The sequence below is a fragment of the Heterocephalus glaber genome, unplaced genomic scaffold (genome assembly GCF_053883595.1).
Source record: "Heterocephalus glaber isolate CG9 unplaced genomic scaffold, H.glaber_assembly_v1.0 deba00001454, whole genome shotgun sequence".
In the NCBI taxonomy this organism is placed as follows: domain Eukaryota; kingdom Metazoa; phylum Chordata; class Mammalia; order Rodentia; family Bathyergidae; genus Heterocephalus; species Heterocephalus glaber.
The window spans coordinates 4,179,699-4,197,358 of NW_028258303.1; the positions used below are offsets into that span (position 1 = coordinate 4,179,699).

At 42.5% G+C, this 17,660-nt stretch overlaps 2 protein-coding genes across 4 annotated transcripts in view; one reads left to right on the forward strand and one right to left on the reverse strand.

The window, feature by feature from the left end:
- The window catches only part of Unc5c (unc-5 netrin receptor C), a 385,500-nt gene extending 368,345 nt beyond the window's left edge, over positions 1-17,155 (forward strand). For all 3 annotated transcript variants that reach the window (XM_004848093.4, XM_004848094.4, XM_087215813.1), the window contains 3 exons: positions 1,621-1,785; positions 9,777-9,955; positions 10,705-17,155. In XM_004848093.4, coding sequence (XP_004848150.1) covers positions 1,621-1,785; positions 9,777-9,955; positions 10,705-10,870 — 510 coding nt within the window. In that variant the 3' untranslated portion in view covers positions 10,871-17,155. The remainder of the gene's footprint in view (positions 1-1,620; positions 1,786-9,776; positions 9,956-10,704) is intronic.
- The window catches only part of Bmpr1b (bone morphogenetic protein receptor type 1B), a 444,906-nt gene continuing 442,004 nt past the window's right edge, over positions 14,759-17,660 (reverse strand). The window contains exon 15 of the transcript XR_015452872.1: positions 14,759-14,874. The gene's annotated coding sequence lies outside the window, so the exon portion shown is untranslated. The remainder of the gene's footprint in view (positions 14,875-17,660) is intronic.

Consider the following 17,660-nt stretch of genomic DNA (forward strand, 5'->3'; position numbering starts at 1 on the left):
AGTACTATTGTTTTATTTTGAATATATAAGAGACTTCCAGTTCTGTCACATTAATTGTCATAGCAAATGTTTGACTTGATAAGAAGAGCTTCAAATGTATTCGCGTGACATGACACAATTAGGCTTTGATCTTGCTAGGCTATCACCCTTACTGTAAAGGCACCCCTGTTTGGGAACTGAAATGTCTCATGAAAGTAAAGAACAGTCAGGATTTAATGAAATATTAAGCATAAACATAACCATACTGGTCCCAAGTGCCATTGTATGGACCTTTGGGAAGATCTCGGGGCTGTTGGGGTGTCACCAACTGTCAGTCAGTCTGCACTCTCAGGAGGCTGCCTGTCCCATGCCTGGGGCCTCATCCAGGCCAGGAGATGCAGACAAACTAGCTTCTCAAAGGTGAATCCAACCCAGCCCTGCATTGCCCCTGGCCTAGCAGCTAATTCCTGATCCAGGTCAGTGAGCATTGACTTACAGCCTGAAGGGAAGGGGCCAATCGTCCTTACTCTCCTACACAGAGGGCTTACTCCTGAGTTAGGGCGTGCAGACCTACTGGTTGGTGAGCAGGGCTGCACACTTCAGCCTTCCTTCAGCTCAACCCCAGAGGGAGGGGTCAGGCTTTTGATTTTCTTATGACACTTCTTGCTTCGCTCATTTTCTTCTTTCTGCCACTGTCTAAAAGTCCCACAGATCTTTCCTTTCATAATTTCTTTAAGCACTCATAATGGATGTCTTATAAATGATAACATGGGATATGTAAACACTAACCCTGTCTGATTGCTCACCATCTCCAGACTCTTACGTACTTGGGATTCGCTCTTTTAACCCCACTGGGCTGTGATTTAGATTCTTCTGCCTTCTCTTTTGCGGGTAAAAAAAACTGAGGCATGGAAAGGTTAAATAATTTGCCCCAAATTACCAAATAGGCAAGAATTGGTGTCAGTCTCTGCCCTCAGCCACCCTGCCCTCCCATCTCCATGAATCAGCCTTTGCTTTATTGCAACAAGGTTCCAGGACAGGCTCTGTGAGGTGGTCTAGACGTTTAGGAAATTAATGTCTGTCTGGGGTTTGGTGCTTTTTAGACCAAGAACTTTTCTGCAGCACTAGTTGAGCCTGCAGTTTCCAGCCCTGTGAGCTCTGGCTTCCCTATCCTGAGCAGAGGGAAGACAGAGGCATGAAAAGATGGGAATGTAATCAGTGCAGTGTCCTTTAGGCTTGCTTTGCTTTTCTCCAGAATGTCATGGTAGGGATTCCTTTTAATGAGCAATGATGGTGTGTGTGGATATTATTTTGGAAACTTCCTAAACTTTTTTAAAAGATCATTTATAGTGGCTTTCTTTTCCTGTTTTCTTTTTTGCAAATGAAAGACTGTTTAGGTATGTTTATTCTGGAAGCGACTCACTATGTTCAAATCTAAACTCTGCCACTTATTAGCTGTGTGGCTTTGGGTGAGTTATTTAACCTCTCTGGGCCTTGGTTTCTTCATGTGACTATGGCAGCAAGATCTACTTGCACCTAGGGGTGTTAGGAAGACAAAATGAGGTGATATGTGTAATTCTGAGAAGGCCGCCTCACAGCAGGGGCTAAGTCCCTCATTTGTGACACTTTTATGTCCTTCAGGAAATTCCTTTTTACCATATTTGGAGTGGGTCTCAAAGAAACCTCCACTGTACTTTCACTCTGGAGAGATTCAGCCTGAACACAGTGGAGTTGGTGTGCAAACTGTGTGTGCGACAGGTGGAAGGAGAGGGGCAGATCTTCCAGCTCAACTGCACTGTGTCCGAGGTAAGGAGCTTGGGCCGGCCCAGCCTTGGGGGAGAATGGCCCTCGGAGGAGAGGGGACAAAACATACTTCAGTGCAGGCCCTGGGGAACCCTCAAAAACTGTGTGTAGCTCTCCTTGTTTAAGGAGTAATATTTTAAATGCACCTGGGAGCTACAGCCATATAAGAATAGGGAATCCGTCCCCAGAGCAGTGATAAGGAGTTTCCATGTCCTTACTCTGGAGAGCAGATCTGCACCTCAAGCATAAGAGTGGAGGAGTGTGTGCAGGGAACTTTCCCCACGCGTCCCACGGCCCTCTGTCCCAGTCCTGCTGCTGTGCAGGGTGGAGGAAAAGTTAAGAAAAGTCCCCACACCCACACTTTTTCCTTCTTTGTCCTCCATGTTTATTAAGGGAGAAATCTCTGGATCTTTCTCTCTCATACTCCATTTTCCAAATATCAGAAGAAATGTTCCAGAAACAGAACAAAAATCTACATGTTTTCCCTGGAAAAATCTTCATCATTTTTGGCCTTTCTTTGCTAAGATTTCTACAAACTGCAGCCGAGCATTTTTATATTATAGCGATGACCGTGGTCACTGCTATTTCAATCTCCTTTGTAAGCAGTGGACAGGCCCAGAGGCTCACTGTCCCTTGGGGCCAGGCTGTGCCTGAAAAGTGATCAGCTTTCTCTCTGCAACAAAGGAAGAGCAAGGACACGGTGCGAAAGCAGCCTCTTCCAGGGCCTGGTGGAGCTAAACCCAGTCCTGTGGCTGAGTTGTGTTTCAAAACTACAGCAAGTGGCAGAGGATTTAAAAATCCTGCCTCTCCCTCACTGTCTCGTGCATAGCGATGAAAGAAATGTCAACCACCTCCCTTGTCTTTGCTGCACAAGTCCACTGAAAGACCTCCTTCCTTAGCAAGCCAGGGCGGGGCAACATGGAGCCCACTGCCACTCCCTCTTGCATTCCCACAGCCAGCAGAGGCACGGTCATCTTTTCCTCCTGTAGTTTCATGAGACTTTTGACTCATAAACAACTTTAGTCACAGACCTTGTTGACATTCATAAGGAATGATCTCCATGTCAGGGTGCCATGGCAACCGCCGGCCTGTGGATGCTCAGCCCTATCTCCCAGGCACACAGCACCACCCCTGCTGGCTCTGGAGGGTGTTTTCACTTTCCAGGCCCAGCAGGTCTGCAAAGTTCAATAACCACCCAGCTCCAGAGACAACAAAGGCTGCGGAATTTTGGACCCGGGAGAGGAGGTCTAGCCCTTTGATTCTTGTTCTGTGTTCAGCGTGTGTTCTGTATGCTGCAAAGATGGATCGGATGCAGCTACAAATGAAAGGGAGCTGCTCCCCGCTCTCCTTGGCCTGGGCCTCCATCTCCTCATGGAGAAAGGAGAGTTTGGTACAGTGTGATCACAATGTAAGGTCTTCTGGTGCCCACATGAAGGAAAGATGATTCCCTGTGGGACTTGGCAGCAGTGAGCCCTGTAGTCCTGTCCAGGGAGGCGCTGGCTCGAGTGTGAGACAGGAACAGACAGCTAAGGAGGGCACGAGTGGCCAGAGTGGAGGTGACGGCAGGGACCGAGGGGACCCTGCTGCCCTGCCTGCCTGGTTGCTGAGTCCTGCCACTGTGCTTAGCATTTGAATTCCGGTCAGGTGCTTGGGGTGCAGTGTGGACCTGGTACTGATCCGGGAGTGGGAGCTCAAGGCCCTGTGCTGCTCAGCAATGGACTCTAGGGAGTCCTGAGACTGGATCCTCATCAGAAACCAGGAGAAGGGGCCCAATATGACTAACAAACCATAAATAGAGAGAAGACTGCTTTCAAATGAATAGGGTCATGGCATAAGGCGGCTGGTGAGCAGGGGTTCCAAGTCCAGTGTCCTGTTTCCTAGGAGTGAGCTTCTCAGGAGTACTCTGCCCTCAGCACACATGCTCAAGGGCATTCACAGGCAGTCACTTAGAGAGCCTCGTGACCTGGGCCCCTCTGGTCAGCAAAGAACAAACAGGTCACCCACCATAGAGACAGAGACATGCAGCATGCAGGACATGCAGCTCGGTTTGTCCAGAGTGGGCAAGTGCCCCTTGCTGGCTCCTTCTATTTCCAGGCCTCTGTTTAGTTTTAGCTATAGACAAAGATCAGTCATAGCAAGTGCCCAAGTGAACAGTTCTTTGGGAATGTGTGACATTATTTCTCGTTTTGCATCCATTTCCTCATGGTTAAATTGGTGTGTTGGACCCATTGTAAAATTTAGATAAGTGAACATTAGCAAAAGCTGGGAACAGAACTTGATCTTTAACATGTGTAAGAGGTGAGTTCATTTTTTTATTGCTGTTGGGATAAATAGGTTCCTGAGTAAACTCTGCCACCCTAATCTGTCGTCTACTTAAACTCCACATTCCCTTTCTATTGAAATGAACAAAAAGATAAACTTCTGATATAAATAAAGAATCTGTAAACAAATATAAATTAGCTCCCATTGGAAAGGAGGTGGCATATGTTCTCAGGTTTGTTTACCATAAGGTTGTATTTGTTTCTGGCTCTGAATCCTAGAAAAGGTAGAGTTTTAGGGTTATCAGTCACCTTATAATAGCTTCCTAGATAATTATGACCAATGACATTAGCTAGATCCTATGACCTTTATTAACTACTGATGCATATCACTTTAATTTGTAAAAGAATAATATTACAAAGGTACAGTGTAACATCACTCTGCTCCAGTTATTCTACCTATTTACTTCTTCTGTTTTCTATCAGATGTTTAAAGTGACCATGGGGAAAGTCTAGTTTTCCAAAATGTTTTTTTGAAAGAGTTAGAAGGTAGTCATGGTGGCATAAACCTGTAGTTCTAGCTACCTGGGAAGGGGAGGCAAAAGGACAGCTTCAGCCCAAGAGATCGAAGCAAGCCTTGCAAAACATAGCAAGATCCTTTCTAATAAAACAGAAAAAGGGTTGGGGTGAGTGGGGGGGTACAGCACAGTACTATCACAAGTGCTGAGCATGCACAGGGCCCTGAAATGTGTGCTGTCACCCATAGCAGCTGTTTGGTTAATGGTGAAAAATCATATGTTTAACTAAGGGAATCATAACATCAAAGACAGGTGGTACCAATATCATAAACGATTATTGTAATAAGCATTCTGTGAGAGTAATCTCCACTCTTACCTGGAAGTTAAGGAAAAACTAATGGCAACTGAAGTTACTAGATGAAATGTAAATGTATGTATGTATTTTTCTTTTACCTTGAAGGCTATTGTCAGCCCCCAGTAAGAGAAACATGAAATTAGGCCTGTAGAGCTTGTTTCCTCTACATCAAAAGAAGTAGGCAGAGCAGGCAGGGTTGGAGTGCTCAGGATGCTGACGCCTACATAAGTTGTGAGTGTTCTTTACTCACTAAGGGGAACATGCATGAGTGAGCAGACCTTCCTGAGAACCATGCCCATTTTTAATTGGCCCTTAACTTCAGGATTTAGTAATGAGAATCATCCCTAGTTACATTTCGTTGGAAGGCAGCTCAGCACACAACTCCATGGTGGAATTCCATACAATCAGGAACTGGATTCATCTTCTTCCTGTATTAGGAAACAATATTTTCTCTCACTTCAACAAATATTCATTGAGTAGCTTCTACATGCATGAGTTCTAACAATGACAAAAATACTCTGACCTCTGAGGAATTAAAGGAAGTAATACAGAAATACAACCACAGGGCAGAATGGGAAGAATGCAGAAGAGCAGTGGGAGTGCCTGACGAGGACATCACGAAGGACACTCTCATAGGTTTGCTTGTGGGAGCATCAGGGCACAGGCCTGGTGAGAGCAGGCTTTGTCTAGTCTGTATGAGATCAGTGGAAAGGGAGAAGAACAGTACAAGGGGCACCCGTGGGTGTAACAGTGGGAACAGTGAGGATGGTGTGAGTTGTGACAACCCACACTAAGAATAGGCCACCTGAACCAAAGTGGGAACTGTGAAGACATGGTGCCCCAATGTCACATCTGACATAGGCTCTGCATTTCACATGTGCCACTTCTGTGGCCTAATGCCAGCCATCAAAGCAGGCCATGAAAATATCCCTCACTGCTTAAGAGCAGGGAGTAATCTTTTAAAGAAGAATCAGTGCTGCTCCTCTCACTATAGATTCCATGAAATGAGGCCAACGTTACCCTGCTATCAAGACAAAGACACAACAAAAGACCCATCACCAATATTCCTGATGATCACAGATGAAAATATTCTCAACAAAATGCTAGCAAATTGAATTCAACAGCACATCAAAAATTCATTCACTGAGGGCCAGGAATTTAGCTCAGAGGCACAGCACCTGCCTGGCAAGTGCAAGGTCCTGACTTTGATCCCCCGTACCAAAAAACAAACAAACAAACAAAAAATTCATTCACCGTGATGAAGTTGGTCTCATCCCAAGGATGCAAGGATCATCAAATATATGCAAATCAATAAATGATAATACAAAATCCAAAGAGAGATCAACATACAAAATCAATAGCTTTTATATACATTAATAATGAATTTGCTGAACAAGAAATCATGAAAGAAAGGCCATTCACAGAAGCTACCAATACAACAACAACAAACCTAGGAATAAACTTAACCAAGGAAGTGAAAGATAGCCATAATGAAAATTACAAAACTGGTTAAAAAAACCTGAAGAAAACACATGAGAAAATGGAAAGCCCTCTCATGTTCATGGATTGGAAGAATTAATTTTGTTAACATGTGTATACTAACCAGAGCAATCTACAGATTCAGTGCAGTTCTCATTAAAATACCATTTACTTTCTTTAAAGAATTAGAAAAAAACAAATTCAAATGGAAGCAAAAAAGACCCCCAAATAACCAAAACAATCTTGAGCAAAAAGCTAAGATGAAGACATCACAATATCTGATTTTAAGACAAACTATAGAGCTATCCTATCTGAAACAGAACAGTATTGGCATAAAAAAGATGTGTAGACCAATGCGGCAGAATAGAAATCCCAGGAACAAATCCACATAACAACACCCAACTAATTCGCAATAAAGGCACCAAAACACACAATGGAGAAAGGATCATCTCTGCAATAAATGGTACTAGAAAAATTGGGAATCCAAATGTAGAAAGTGAGAACTTGATCTCTGTTTCTTACTTTGACCAATATTTTAAAATATCAACTCAAAATGGATCAAAGATCTAAATGTAAGACCTGAAACTCTGAAACCACTGGAAAAATACAAGGGAAATACTTCAAGACAATTGTATAGGCAATGATTTTCTTTATAAGTGAAAGCACAGAAAACAAAAGCAAAGATTGACAACTGGAATTACATCAAACTAAAAAGCTTCTCTCTAACAAAGGAAAAACAATCAGCAGAGTGAACAGTCAACCTAGACCACAGAAGAAAATATTTGCCAGCTATTCAAAAGATGGAAGGTTAATATCCAGAATCCATAAGGAGCTCAAAAAACATAGTAAAAACCAAACAATCCAATTTGAATTGAGTAAATGTTCTGAATAGACAATTCTCAAAAAGAGAAATATGAATGACCAATAAATATATGAAAAATGCTCAATATCAGCCATCAGGACAATGCAAATAAAAACCACAATGAGATATCATTTTGCCTTACTTAGAATGGCTATTATGCACACAATAAGAAAAATGCTGATGATATGGAGAAAGGGGACCAGTTGTTTACTGTATAGTGCTGGTAGGGATGTAAAGTAGTATAGCCATTATGGAGAACAGTATGGAAGTTCCTCAGAACTCTTAAAATAGATCCACCATATGACCCAGCTATCTCACTTCTGGGTAGGTATCTACAGGTAATAAAATCAGCAAACCAAAGAGATTCCTACATGCCATGTTTATTGTGACACTACCCACAAAATGCTCTTCAACAGATGGATTGGTAAGGAAATATATGAATTCAGATCTAAAGAAGAATGTAATTCTGTCATTTATAGCAAAATGGATAGAACTAAAGGGCATTATGTTTAGTGAAATAAGCTAGAGACATAAAGTACCACGTTTTCTCTCATAAGTGGAAGTTAAAGATAATTGTCCTAAAATTAGAATAGTGATTATCAGAGATTGGGAAGAAAATATGGGGACAGAGTGGCTGAATTTGATCAGTACATGTTTTATGCATATATGGAAATATCACTGAACCCCATTAATATGTACGATTAATACAGCCTGATAGAGGAAATAAAGAGTTGAGACTTCATGCAGGAGACGGGCATTTAACACTTCTTAATGAGAGAATGAGAGAGAAGGGAGAGAGAAATACTGATGCACACCCACCCCACGAGTCTGGCAGATGCACAAGATGCATTCCAGGTGAGCATAGGGAGCACTGCAAGAAGCTGATTCCTCCCCTGCAGATCGCAGCCTCCACTACCGAGCAGGTACAATTGGGATAGTATTGTATTAGGGCTTGGTAGGTCTGGTTTTAAGCCTGTTGTCTAGAAAAGAAGCAAGAAGACATCAACACAGGTGATGGCACTAGGTTGTGGAAACAGCATGAGATTTCTCTTTACCTCCATCGCTTAGCTCATCCCTTACATTCTGTGCCTAACATAAGCATTGGGACATTCCAAATATGAATCTGTTAATAAACACTGGCACATGCCCTCAGATCACTCTCCTGGTTACCTTTCTTTAAAGTCTACACCCAGAGGTCAAGAACTCTCCCCTCTCATCCCTTAGTAAGAGCCCCATGCTGAGGAAAGAGCTGTCGGCTGCAGTCCTCACTCAGGAACTCCAGCCCCCACTGCCCTCATCTGTTCCACACCCTTTAGCCCTCTAAATCCTGGTATGTGCTGGGGCTGGCACAAAGGAACCAAGAGAACCTGTCTGCCAAGCTTTAGATTGTGAGGCCAAACACTGTGATAGCAGCCAACACCACTGTGCATGTTATGGCCCCAATTTAGTGTGGCTCTACAGTGTCCTCCAAGCCCCTGGTTGCACCCTGTGCAGTGGGATTACACAAGCCTAGGAAACAGAACACACTGCAAGTTACACTGCCAGGAAGGCAGCTCAGACCCTTCTTGCCACCCACAGCACAGGACTCTCACAATGGCAGAGGCCATTGAGACAGTGCAGGCCAGGGTGTGGGGTCTCTGAGCAACAATGGCACTGACCCCAAGCTAAGCACCAGAGACTTCTTGAAGGCTGAGATTCTCTATGGTACTCATCCTCTAGCAATTAATTATGCACACTAACATTAAGTAGATTTTCTTTTATTGCTTTAATAGTTCCCAGGCAACATTTGCTTTTGCTTTTCTAACCAGCAGAAGTGATTAGAAAATGATTAGAGTTTCTCTTGCAGATGAAATTCAGATTTTTGCATTTGTGCTGTTTTATGAGCTGAGACTATTTTAAGAGCCAATTTATGGTTTTCTCTACTAAAATTAGACCCAAAAAAAAAGGATGTTCAGCAATTGGAGGATGCCATTAGCAGCTTGCCCTCGGGCAATATTCTGATTTTCTTAAAATTCTTTTGTCTTAATATCATTCAGCCTTGTTCCATTTCACCCTGTAAAAGTCGGAGTCACCTTCTGAAGGGCTGGCTGCAGAGTTGCTGGGGCTCCCTCCCAGGGTATCCTCCTCAAGGTCAGAGCGTTTCTAGAAGCTCTGACTTCCAGCTTCCTAATCTCAGATCTGTTCATTCTCAAAGAAGTGCCCTCTTGAAACCTAACCCTCTAGGAGCATTCTCTTCTTTTTCCTCCCAGAGAACTCCATGAGAAAAGCCCTTACTGAATCACATCAGTGATTTATAACTAGCCCAGTCCTGACCAAAGACCCATAAATGCAGGGCTGTGCAACAGTAGCTCAAAATCTACCACTGTCTCTCAGCCAGGTTACCTGGAGTGACTCATAACTTTGAGGGCAGGAAGGAGAATGGTGACACTCGTTCTCCTTATCACTCAGAGCAAACCATCACGTTGACTGGCTCAACAGGGATTGCTTTTGTCTTCAGAAATAATGCTGTGTTATTCCTTCAGGAACCCACTGGCATTGATTTGCCGCTGCTGGATCCAGCCAGCACCATCACCACTGTCACAGGGCCGAGCGCATTCAGCATCCCTCTCCCTATCCGGCAGAAGCTCTGCAGCAGCCTGGATGCCCCACAGACCCGTGGCCATGACTGGCGGATGCTGGCCCATAAGCTCAACCTGGACAGGTGGGTGTAGCCGGGCTCCACAGCCAGGTGCTAACACAGACCTGTCAGACCCAGATCTCCAGGATGATATCTGTTACACAGAAGACAGCAATCATTTTTTTCCACCTATCCACTTTTCATTCTGCAAAGATGTATTAAGCTCCTTCTCTGTACCTCAAAACCATAGGCTTGCAAACAGAGTTCAAAGAGAGATTCTGGGTTTATCTGATGTGTGTAAGTACCAAGTTTTGTGATCTACTTAGCCAAGCTGATGGGCTAAATCCCCCTAATATATCCATTCACTAGAGTAATTCTTGTTTCTCATCTCCAGTTGAACCAAGCCTACTGCTTGACAGATAATTAACATGCTAACACAGCCCTGACAGTAAGTTATAGAGAGAACTCGGGAACCTGGACTCCGTAGAGAGTTGCCATGACTACTGAGAAAAGGAGTGGTGTGACCTGTCAAAGATCCTCAGAGGCTGGGCTGGGAAGAAAACAAGCCTCTTGATTTCCTCCTTAGGATATGACCCACAGACATCTTGTCTCTTAAATTATCTTACTCAGAGTTGAGGTTAACGAAGTTAAACATCACATCTCCTGTCTGGGGTTGATCTGATTAGATGTAGACTAGTCATTTAGGGTGGCTCATGGAAACCACAGTGGGATTTAAGATATTTCAAGACAGGAAGGGTTAGCCCAGAAAAGCACATGAAAAAATAGACCCATAAAGCATTCCTCTCAGCACATTTTTCCATTCCCAATTACAGGTACTTGAATTACTTTGCCACCAAATCCAGCCCGACTGGTGTAATCTTGGATCTTTGGGAAGCACAGAACTTCCCAGATGGAAACCTGAGCATGCTGGCAGCTGTCTTGGAAGAAATGGGAAGACATGAAACAGTAGTGTCTTTAGCAGCAGAAGGGCAATATTGACCACGCTGGAACTAAACATGAAGGACAGAATGCACGGGAGTCTGTGGCTGTCCAGGGAAACACTGCCGGGGAGGAAGTCCAGAGGAGACCAATGAGCTTCACAGGCAAGATGGCAGCAGGAGAGAGAAAGAAAACAGATACAATACCAATGTACACGCCCACTTTATTTGGACAGCATCACAGGAGTTAAAAATTGTATAAATTTGTACCTTGAATTTAGAAATCAACCTAATTTTCCTCTTAGTTGGGCTGTATGCTGTATGGTACAGGATCTTACAGTTTCCTAGGAAACGCTTTTTATTGCTATCCAGATATATGGATAAACTTTCTTAACAAACCCAATTTCTACAAACGTTGTTTACATCAAATTGGACAGGGATGCAGACACTGTCCATGGCTCGTTCTATTTTTGTTCAAATCATTTGAAGTTGAAGCTGTGGACGGTTTCTTTTGTCTATTTCAGATTAGTAATTTACAGAGAAATTGCAGACTTTTGATATAAATCGTGTACATCAAGTGTCTCAGATAATCCTCCCATGAGTGTTGTTTCTAGAACTTATAGAACTAGCATTACCATTTGTATCAGGGAAGTGAAGAATCTAAATCCAAAAGTCAAACAACTAAGGTTCCTTATGCCTTGGCAGGGGGCCTATCCAGTGCCCTTTGGGAATAAAGCTTAGCATTGGAGGGAAAAGAATAATTCATGTTCAGCCACACAAACATTTCTTCAGGACATGTGTGTTTGTAATATGCAATTTGAAGTGGTTTTTTAAAGGTCTTATTATTGAGTATCTACAAGTATTGTGGTAAAAGGACTTTTGGTTTTTGTTAGCACTATTGTTAATGTTTGGTATTATTAACTAGATCTGCCTCACTGTCTCACAAATCAGGTTGGGTTAACCAATTCAGTTAGCAGGCATTGCTTCACTGGCCTTTGACCTTTGTCATCCTGCCCTGGAAAAAGGTAGCAAAGGCTTCCAGGCTTTGACAATTTGTTCATCTTGCATCGGCAGGGTCTTCCTCCTCTGATTCTTACCAGACATGTTCTCTTTGAAGTTCTCTTAATGTTGTGATTGTATGGCCCCACACTGACTCCCCTCAGGGCTCTGTCTACCTGAGGGATAGGGTGGTTGAAGGAATGGCCTCTGAACTGGAAATTAGAAAACCACTCTGGATTTGGTCCTGTCTGGCTGTGCTACGTTATGAAAAGCACTGAAACTCTCTAGAGCTCAGTTTCCTTACCCGAAAAATAGGGGGTAAGATTAGATCATCTCAAATTTTAAAATGCTGGACTTCTATTGTGAGGCCTCATTCATCAGTCTGAAAATGACAATGAACTCTGCCTTGAATCATTTAAACAGTCAGCTAGTCTTTTTCTCAGCCTGCAATATGCTTTTCAAGTAGTTTTGACTTGGAAGAAAATTATTCTAACCTGCGATGTACTTGTTCAGCATTCAATCTTATGTTATTATCATTTTCTTGTCCTCTCTCATAGGACCCCTAGCGTTCTAGCCTCGTTACTTGTTGTAAATTTTTATTATTGTTTTGAACTCATGACATCAAGACCATTCCTGCAAATCTGGCAGTAGAAACTTGGTGCATTTTTTTTCTCTTCAATCTTTGCTTTAATACTGTTCAGTAGCATTTACAAAGGTTATTTAATTAGTCCTTTTATCCTATAAAATGTTAGCCAAGAGACTACTTAGTGTAAACTATGGTTTCCTTGGGACCATTACAGGCTCTTTAACATAGGGACTCAGTTCACCCAGCAGTGGGAGTAAAGAGTCAACAATAGCCCAGTGACCAAACGAAGACTGAACAAGAAGCATCCTGTGCTTGAGTGGGAACCTTCAGAACCTGACTGAGGTGTCTTTGGGATGAAGGTATCCACATTGCTAATTGCATTTGAATTAGAAATTATTTCACACATTTTCTCCCCTCATTCCACATGTTCCCTCTTGTTGTTTGCTTACTTAATATTCTCAGACTCCTCCATTCTCATTATTAAGGAACCATCCTTACATACCATTTTTTCATCTTCTATTTTTGAGAGCTATTCCATAAACTGTTTCTCTAGTCACCCTGTTCATTAAAATTTCCATATATAAAATATTGGTTCCATTGGTTGTGGAAGGAGGAGATTGCACTAATGAACAAGGTCAGTGGATAATGTTTGTACTGATGAGTAAAGCTGTATTCTAAATTAAAAATTTAAATAACCTTTAAAAGCAAAATGAGGAAAGAGTTACTGTCCATTATTGCATCTTGAGATAAAATTAACTTGTCAAGATTGCTTATTACTGGAAATCATCTCAAGAAATCAAGAACTGGAAATCTGAACTGGATGTTCAAGGAAACCTCAATGCTATATGAAAGGTAGAAGGCAGCAAAAATTTAGCTCTCCAGATGAATCAATTTCAAAATTTTTACTAAAAGCTTTGATTAAAAAGAACCAACACAGAAATACTGAGCATAACAGGTATTGAAGCCACTGAGGGCTGTTGGAATTCACTTCAGATGCTTGGTTTTTGGTTCAACCTCCCACCACTAGAAAAGGGAAGAGTGATTGATTCCTCATGGGGTAAGCATCTATCACAAAACTGTTATGTTTCCTATCAAGTGGATGACAACTTCCATACATACAGTACCCCATATGTCAAAATATTTTCACTAAGAATTCTGCTTTCCTTCTCCTTTTGAGGAAAGTAATAGCTGTTAGATTGCTCTCCAACTTAGAAGGTTCAAACACAACAGTTCATTTCACAGGAGCCACTCCATCATCCAGGGTGCCACTTCCTGTTTCCACACAGCTGTGAGCAGAGAGAGCACTGCCTTCCTTCATGCTGATGGGAAAAACTATCATTTGTACATGGTGCCATCTAGTGGCATGCAACACAACCTACGCTGCGTTTAGCTCCTAAGTCACTAAAAGTTGATTGACAGAGTGAATAAGCAGGGTCTTTATGACAAATAGATATGTGGGAATCTTCACTTTGACTCTGTAATAGTTGTCTCATGTTTTTTCAATTAAATCACCCACCTCAAAACATGTCATTATGAGCCTAATACATCTTCAACTCATTTATACATGTCCTAAGTTGCTTCTTTGTAATGGAAACATAAAACTGTCTTTGAAAGTTGTCATTCTAACATTTTTTATTTCATTGGACTTTGTATGTTTTAAAATACTTTTCCTCCAGTTCCCTGCTATTTACCTTTGGAAAGGTAGGAGGTATCTGCTTAGAAAGAAGAAAGTCTTATAGATGCAAATGGCAACACTGTGTCTAAGGAAGAGAAAATTGTGGTTGTTGATAAAGGAGATGAAAGAAGCTTCTTCTGAATTTGTGAATCTAAAGGCAAAGCTTCATCCTGTTTTCATTTTATCCTCAACGCTAATTCACATTTTCTTAGTGGTCTGGAAGGAATAAAGTTGGATTCAGAATTGCTAACTGGGCACCTGGTGATGACAAGTGTGACGCCAAAGATCTCGTAGCCAGCAGCCTTTCACCAACATACTCTGATGTACACACTCACCTTGTGACACAGATGATCGCATCCTCACATGAGCAGCGCCAGCTCTTCAAGGGCAGGACACTGTCAGGGGTGAGGTGTTCAGTGTTATAGTGCATCATCATTAGCCAGTCCATAAAAGAGCAGAGTCATTCTTAAGGGAAAAGTCATGGGCCCGAGTTCAGGGCACTTGGAACGTAGGCATTCACTAATGGGTTTTAAAAGATTTTTCTCCTAGAAGCAAGGTATATTAAAAACAAACATTCATAGGAAGAACTCAGACTTTTCCAGTCTGGGAAAAAGTAGATGAGTCTCTTGTCTTAAGTGTCCTGTGCATTTGTCAGAGACACAGCAGATATGCTCTTGGGCCACTCACAAACCTACACACGAAGAAGGGAGCTGGTAAAGTGAGCGCTGTCTCCCCAGAATCCATGGGCTCTTGCTTCTAGAGGGGTTGCTCCCTGGGGCCATCAGATGTAAAACTGTACAAGGACCTGTAAGGGTATGTAAAAAAGATAGAAAAGGTTTGTGCTCAGTCTGTAAGTTGAATGTGCATTTTAGTTTTGCTGAGCAGTTATTCTAGACAAGTCATTAGTTTTGTGTAGAGTCCTCAATGCAAGTCCAAGGGCAGAGAAAGGAAGAACAACCAATGAAACACAGCTGGAATGAAACTAGGCTCTAGCCATGTGCTCTGAGAAGCTTTGTAAGTCAGAATGTCACTGCTCAAGACCAATTATTTGTAAAGATGATCGTAGCCAATGAGCATTAGATTTTATAAATACAATAAGAAATATTTTTATCAATTATATCAAGGTAATAACATTTTTTACCTTTCCAGTGCCTCATAGGACCAACTATTCTACTTTGTTTTTCTTTTTGTATTATTTTTATATTTTTAAATGTACTGAGCTAATGTTGACTGAAATCTTTAGAACTTTCCCTCTGTGCAATGAAATACTGTTTCTCTACTCTAAGAGATCTATTTGTATAATGTGTAGCTGTTAATGATCACTTTGAAAGATTTCCCTTGCATCTTTAATGATTTTTTAATGAAATAAGGAATATGGAAAATAAATATATTGTAACCAATGTTAATTTAAGCTGATGTCCATGCGGGCCAAGTAAATGAAGTAATAAGTATTTCCAGGATTGTGACCTGAAAAACTATTTTTGAAAGCTGGGCCTATGGTCTTGAATGTCACTGAGTGGATTTGCTACAGACTAACAGTGAACTTCCTGATTCTTTCGTCTTGGCAGCCATGCAGCTGCTCATGTTTTCAGAACTCTTTTGTTGAAGATCCATCTTCAGAAGAGTTCACAGCTCCAGAATTCCCAGTGGGTGTGGCTGCTCCTTGTCCTGATCCATGGTGGGATGGTAACAGGCTCACTCAACCAAGTGTACTGTAGGCCTCGGGCTTGCTTTCCTGTTGCTGGAGAGGTGTCAACAGGCCAAATGGATAGGCTCTCCACAATGTGTGAACACACAGAGACAAGGTACAGGAGGCTAGGCCCAGTCCTTTGGGACTCAGGCTCCTCTATACTGAAGGGATCTGTCCAGAGATCTCCTAGGTCCCAAGTTGGAAATCCCTGTAGGATACAATAGTTGTGGTCCTGTATGCAATCAGCTGCCCACTGGCCATATTACAGTATACAAGCTTTTCATCAGACCATTTCAGATTTGTGTTTTGGTACAATTATAAGTTGCAGGTCATAACCTTTCAGGGATCCCTAACAAGCCTAAATCCTGTGTCATCCCTGAATTCCAAAATCTTCTGGAGGAGACATCATTTGCCCTGCTGTGAAACCTGAGGGACCAGGGCTGGAAGGCCTAGGTTGCAGTTTGGAGCCTGCCCTTTATGCAGGTTTCACTGATCGCCACCCTAAGGCCTTGGTGATTAGCTCTTGGTCTTTGATCCTCAGCACTATGGTAAGGCAACATCAAAGAATCCTGGCTCAAGCTATGTTAAACCTTTTTAAAGACAGCATTATAAAAACAAAGAAATCTACAACCAGTGGAAAATGCCTTTGCCCTTTATTTTTAAAGTCATTAACACCACCTGTAAATGTACTATACAATATCAGATGTGTAGTCCTCTATGCCTTGGAAAAGAAATATGGCTGCAGTTAGAACCCGCTCCTCTCCTAGACTCACACTCCTATTGGCAATGACGCCTTTGCCCCCCAGCCCAGTTGCAGGGAATATCATCACTGTGTGTGTCAGATGTCACAGTGTTGTATGTATTGCGTTTTAATGTTGAGCCGAAGCAAGTTGGTAACCTTCCACTTTGCTCTTTCTAAAGAAGACAACCAATGTTTGTCAGAGAAAAATCCCCAGCAGTCTGTCTTGAAGAGGCTGGGTCATCCTTGTGCTGTCTTCTTTGGAACAGTTCAGCTGCAGAAATGTCAGACTGAGGTTTTGTGCTTTGACATTTTTCTTTAAGTAGACCACCACCACCTTGGCTTCTCACCTAAAGAACACTTCTTTTGTTGCTGTGGAGTTCCCTCTTGCTGTATCTTCTATGCAATTCCTTTTCTAAGACTCTCTGGCAGAGGTAGTATGCTCGCTGGGCATCCCATCAGTCCATCGCCTTGCTGTGTGTTGGAAGTGGGGGATACCAGCTCTGGGTGTGCCTCTTTTCTCTCCCTGGCTGCCTCTCCCAATTTTTTCCTGCAGTCCCCTTGGTTTGTAAATTGCCTGCATTTATTGTGTCAGCCAACATGTACAAAATGTAAGAAAGAATTTTTAAACAGGTAATAAATTATATTTATAAGCAACAGAGTGTTGCCTCCCTTGTTTCTCCTGAACAGTCTACGTCATGGTAAGTCATCATGTGTTTCTGCAGTAGGATAGAAGGCCCAGAATTCTGTATGGATGGTAATCATACTTCCCTCGGTGACAGGGGAAGGTTGTAGAATGATGTTTCTCCAACACTGCTGTACCCTGAAATCACGTGAAATTTTAAAACCCATGCAGCGGTAGAGTGCTTGCCTAGTATGCATGAAGCCCTGGGCTCAATCCCCAGCAGCACCAAATATAAAAGTAAAAGTTATGCTTGGGGTTGGTTTAAATGGTTTGGGTGCAGCCTGAGCATTGAGACTGAAAAGGTCCTGGGTGCTCTTAGTGAGCAGGGAAGATGGGCAGGTGGGTGCCAGCATCTTAGGACATCTGCATTGACATCTTCCTGGGGCTCGGAAATGGCATCGGTTCCCACCCTTGGAGGTGCAATTTTAAGTAAAGTTTGCAAGCACCTACTCTGTCAGGTAGGAAATCACGGGTGAG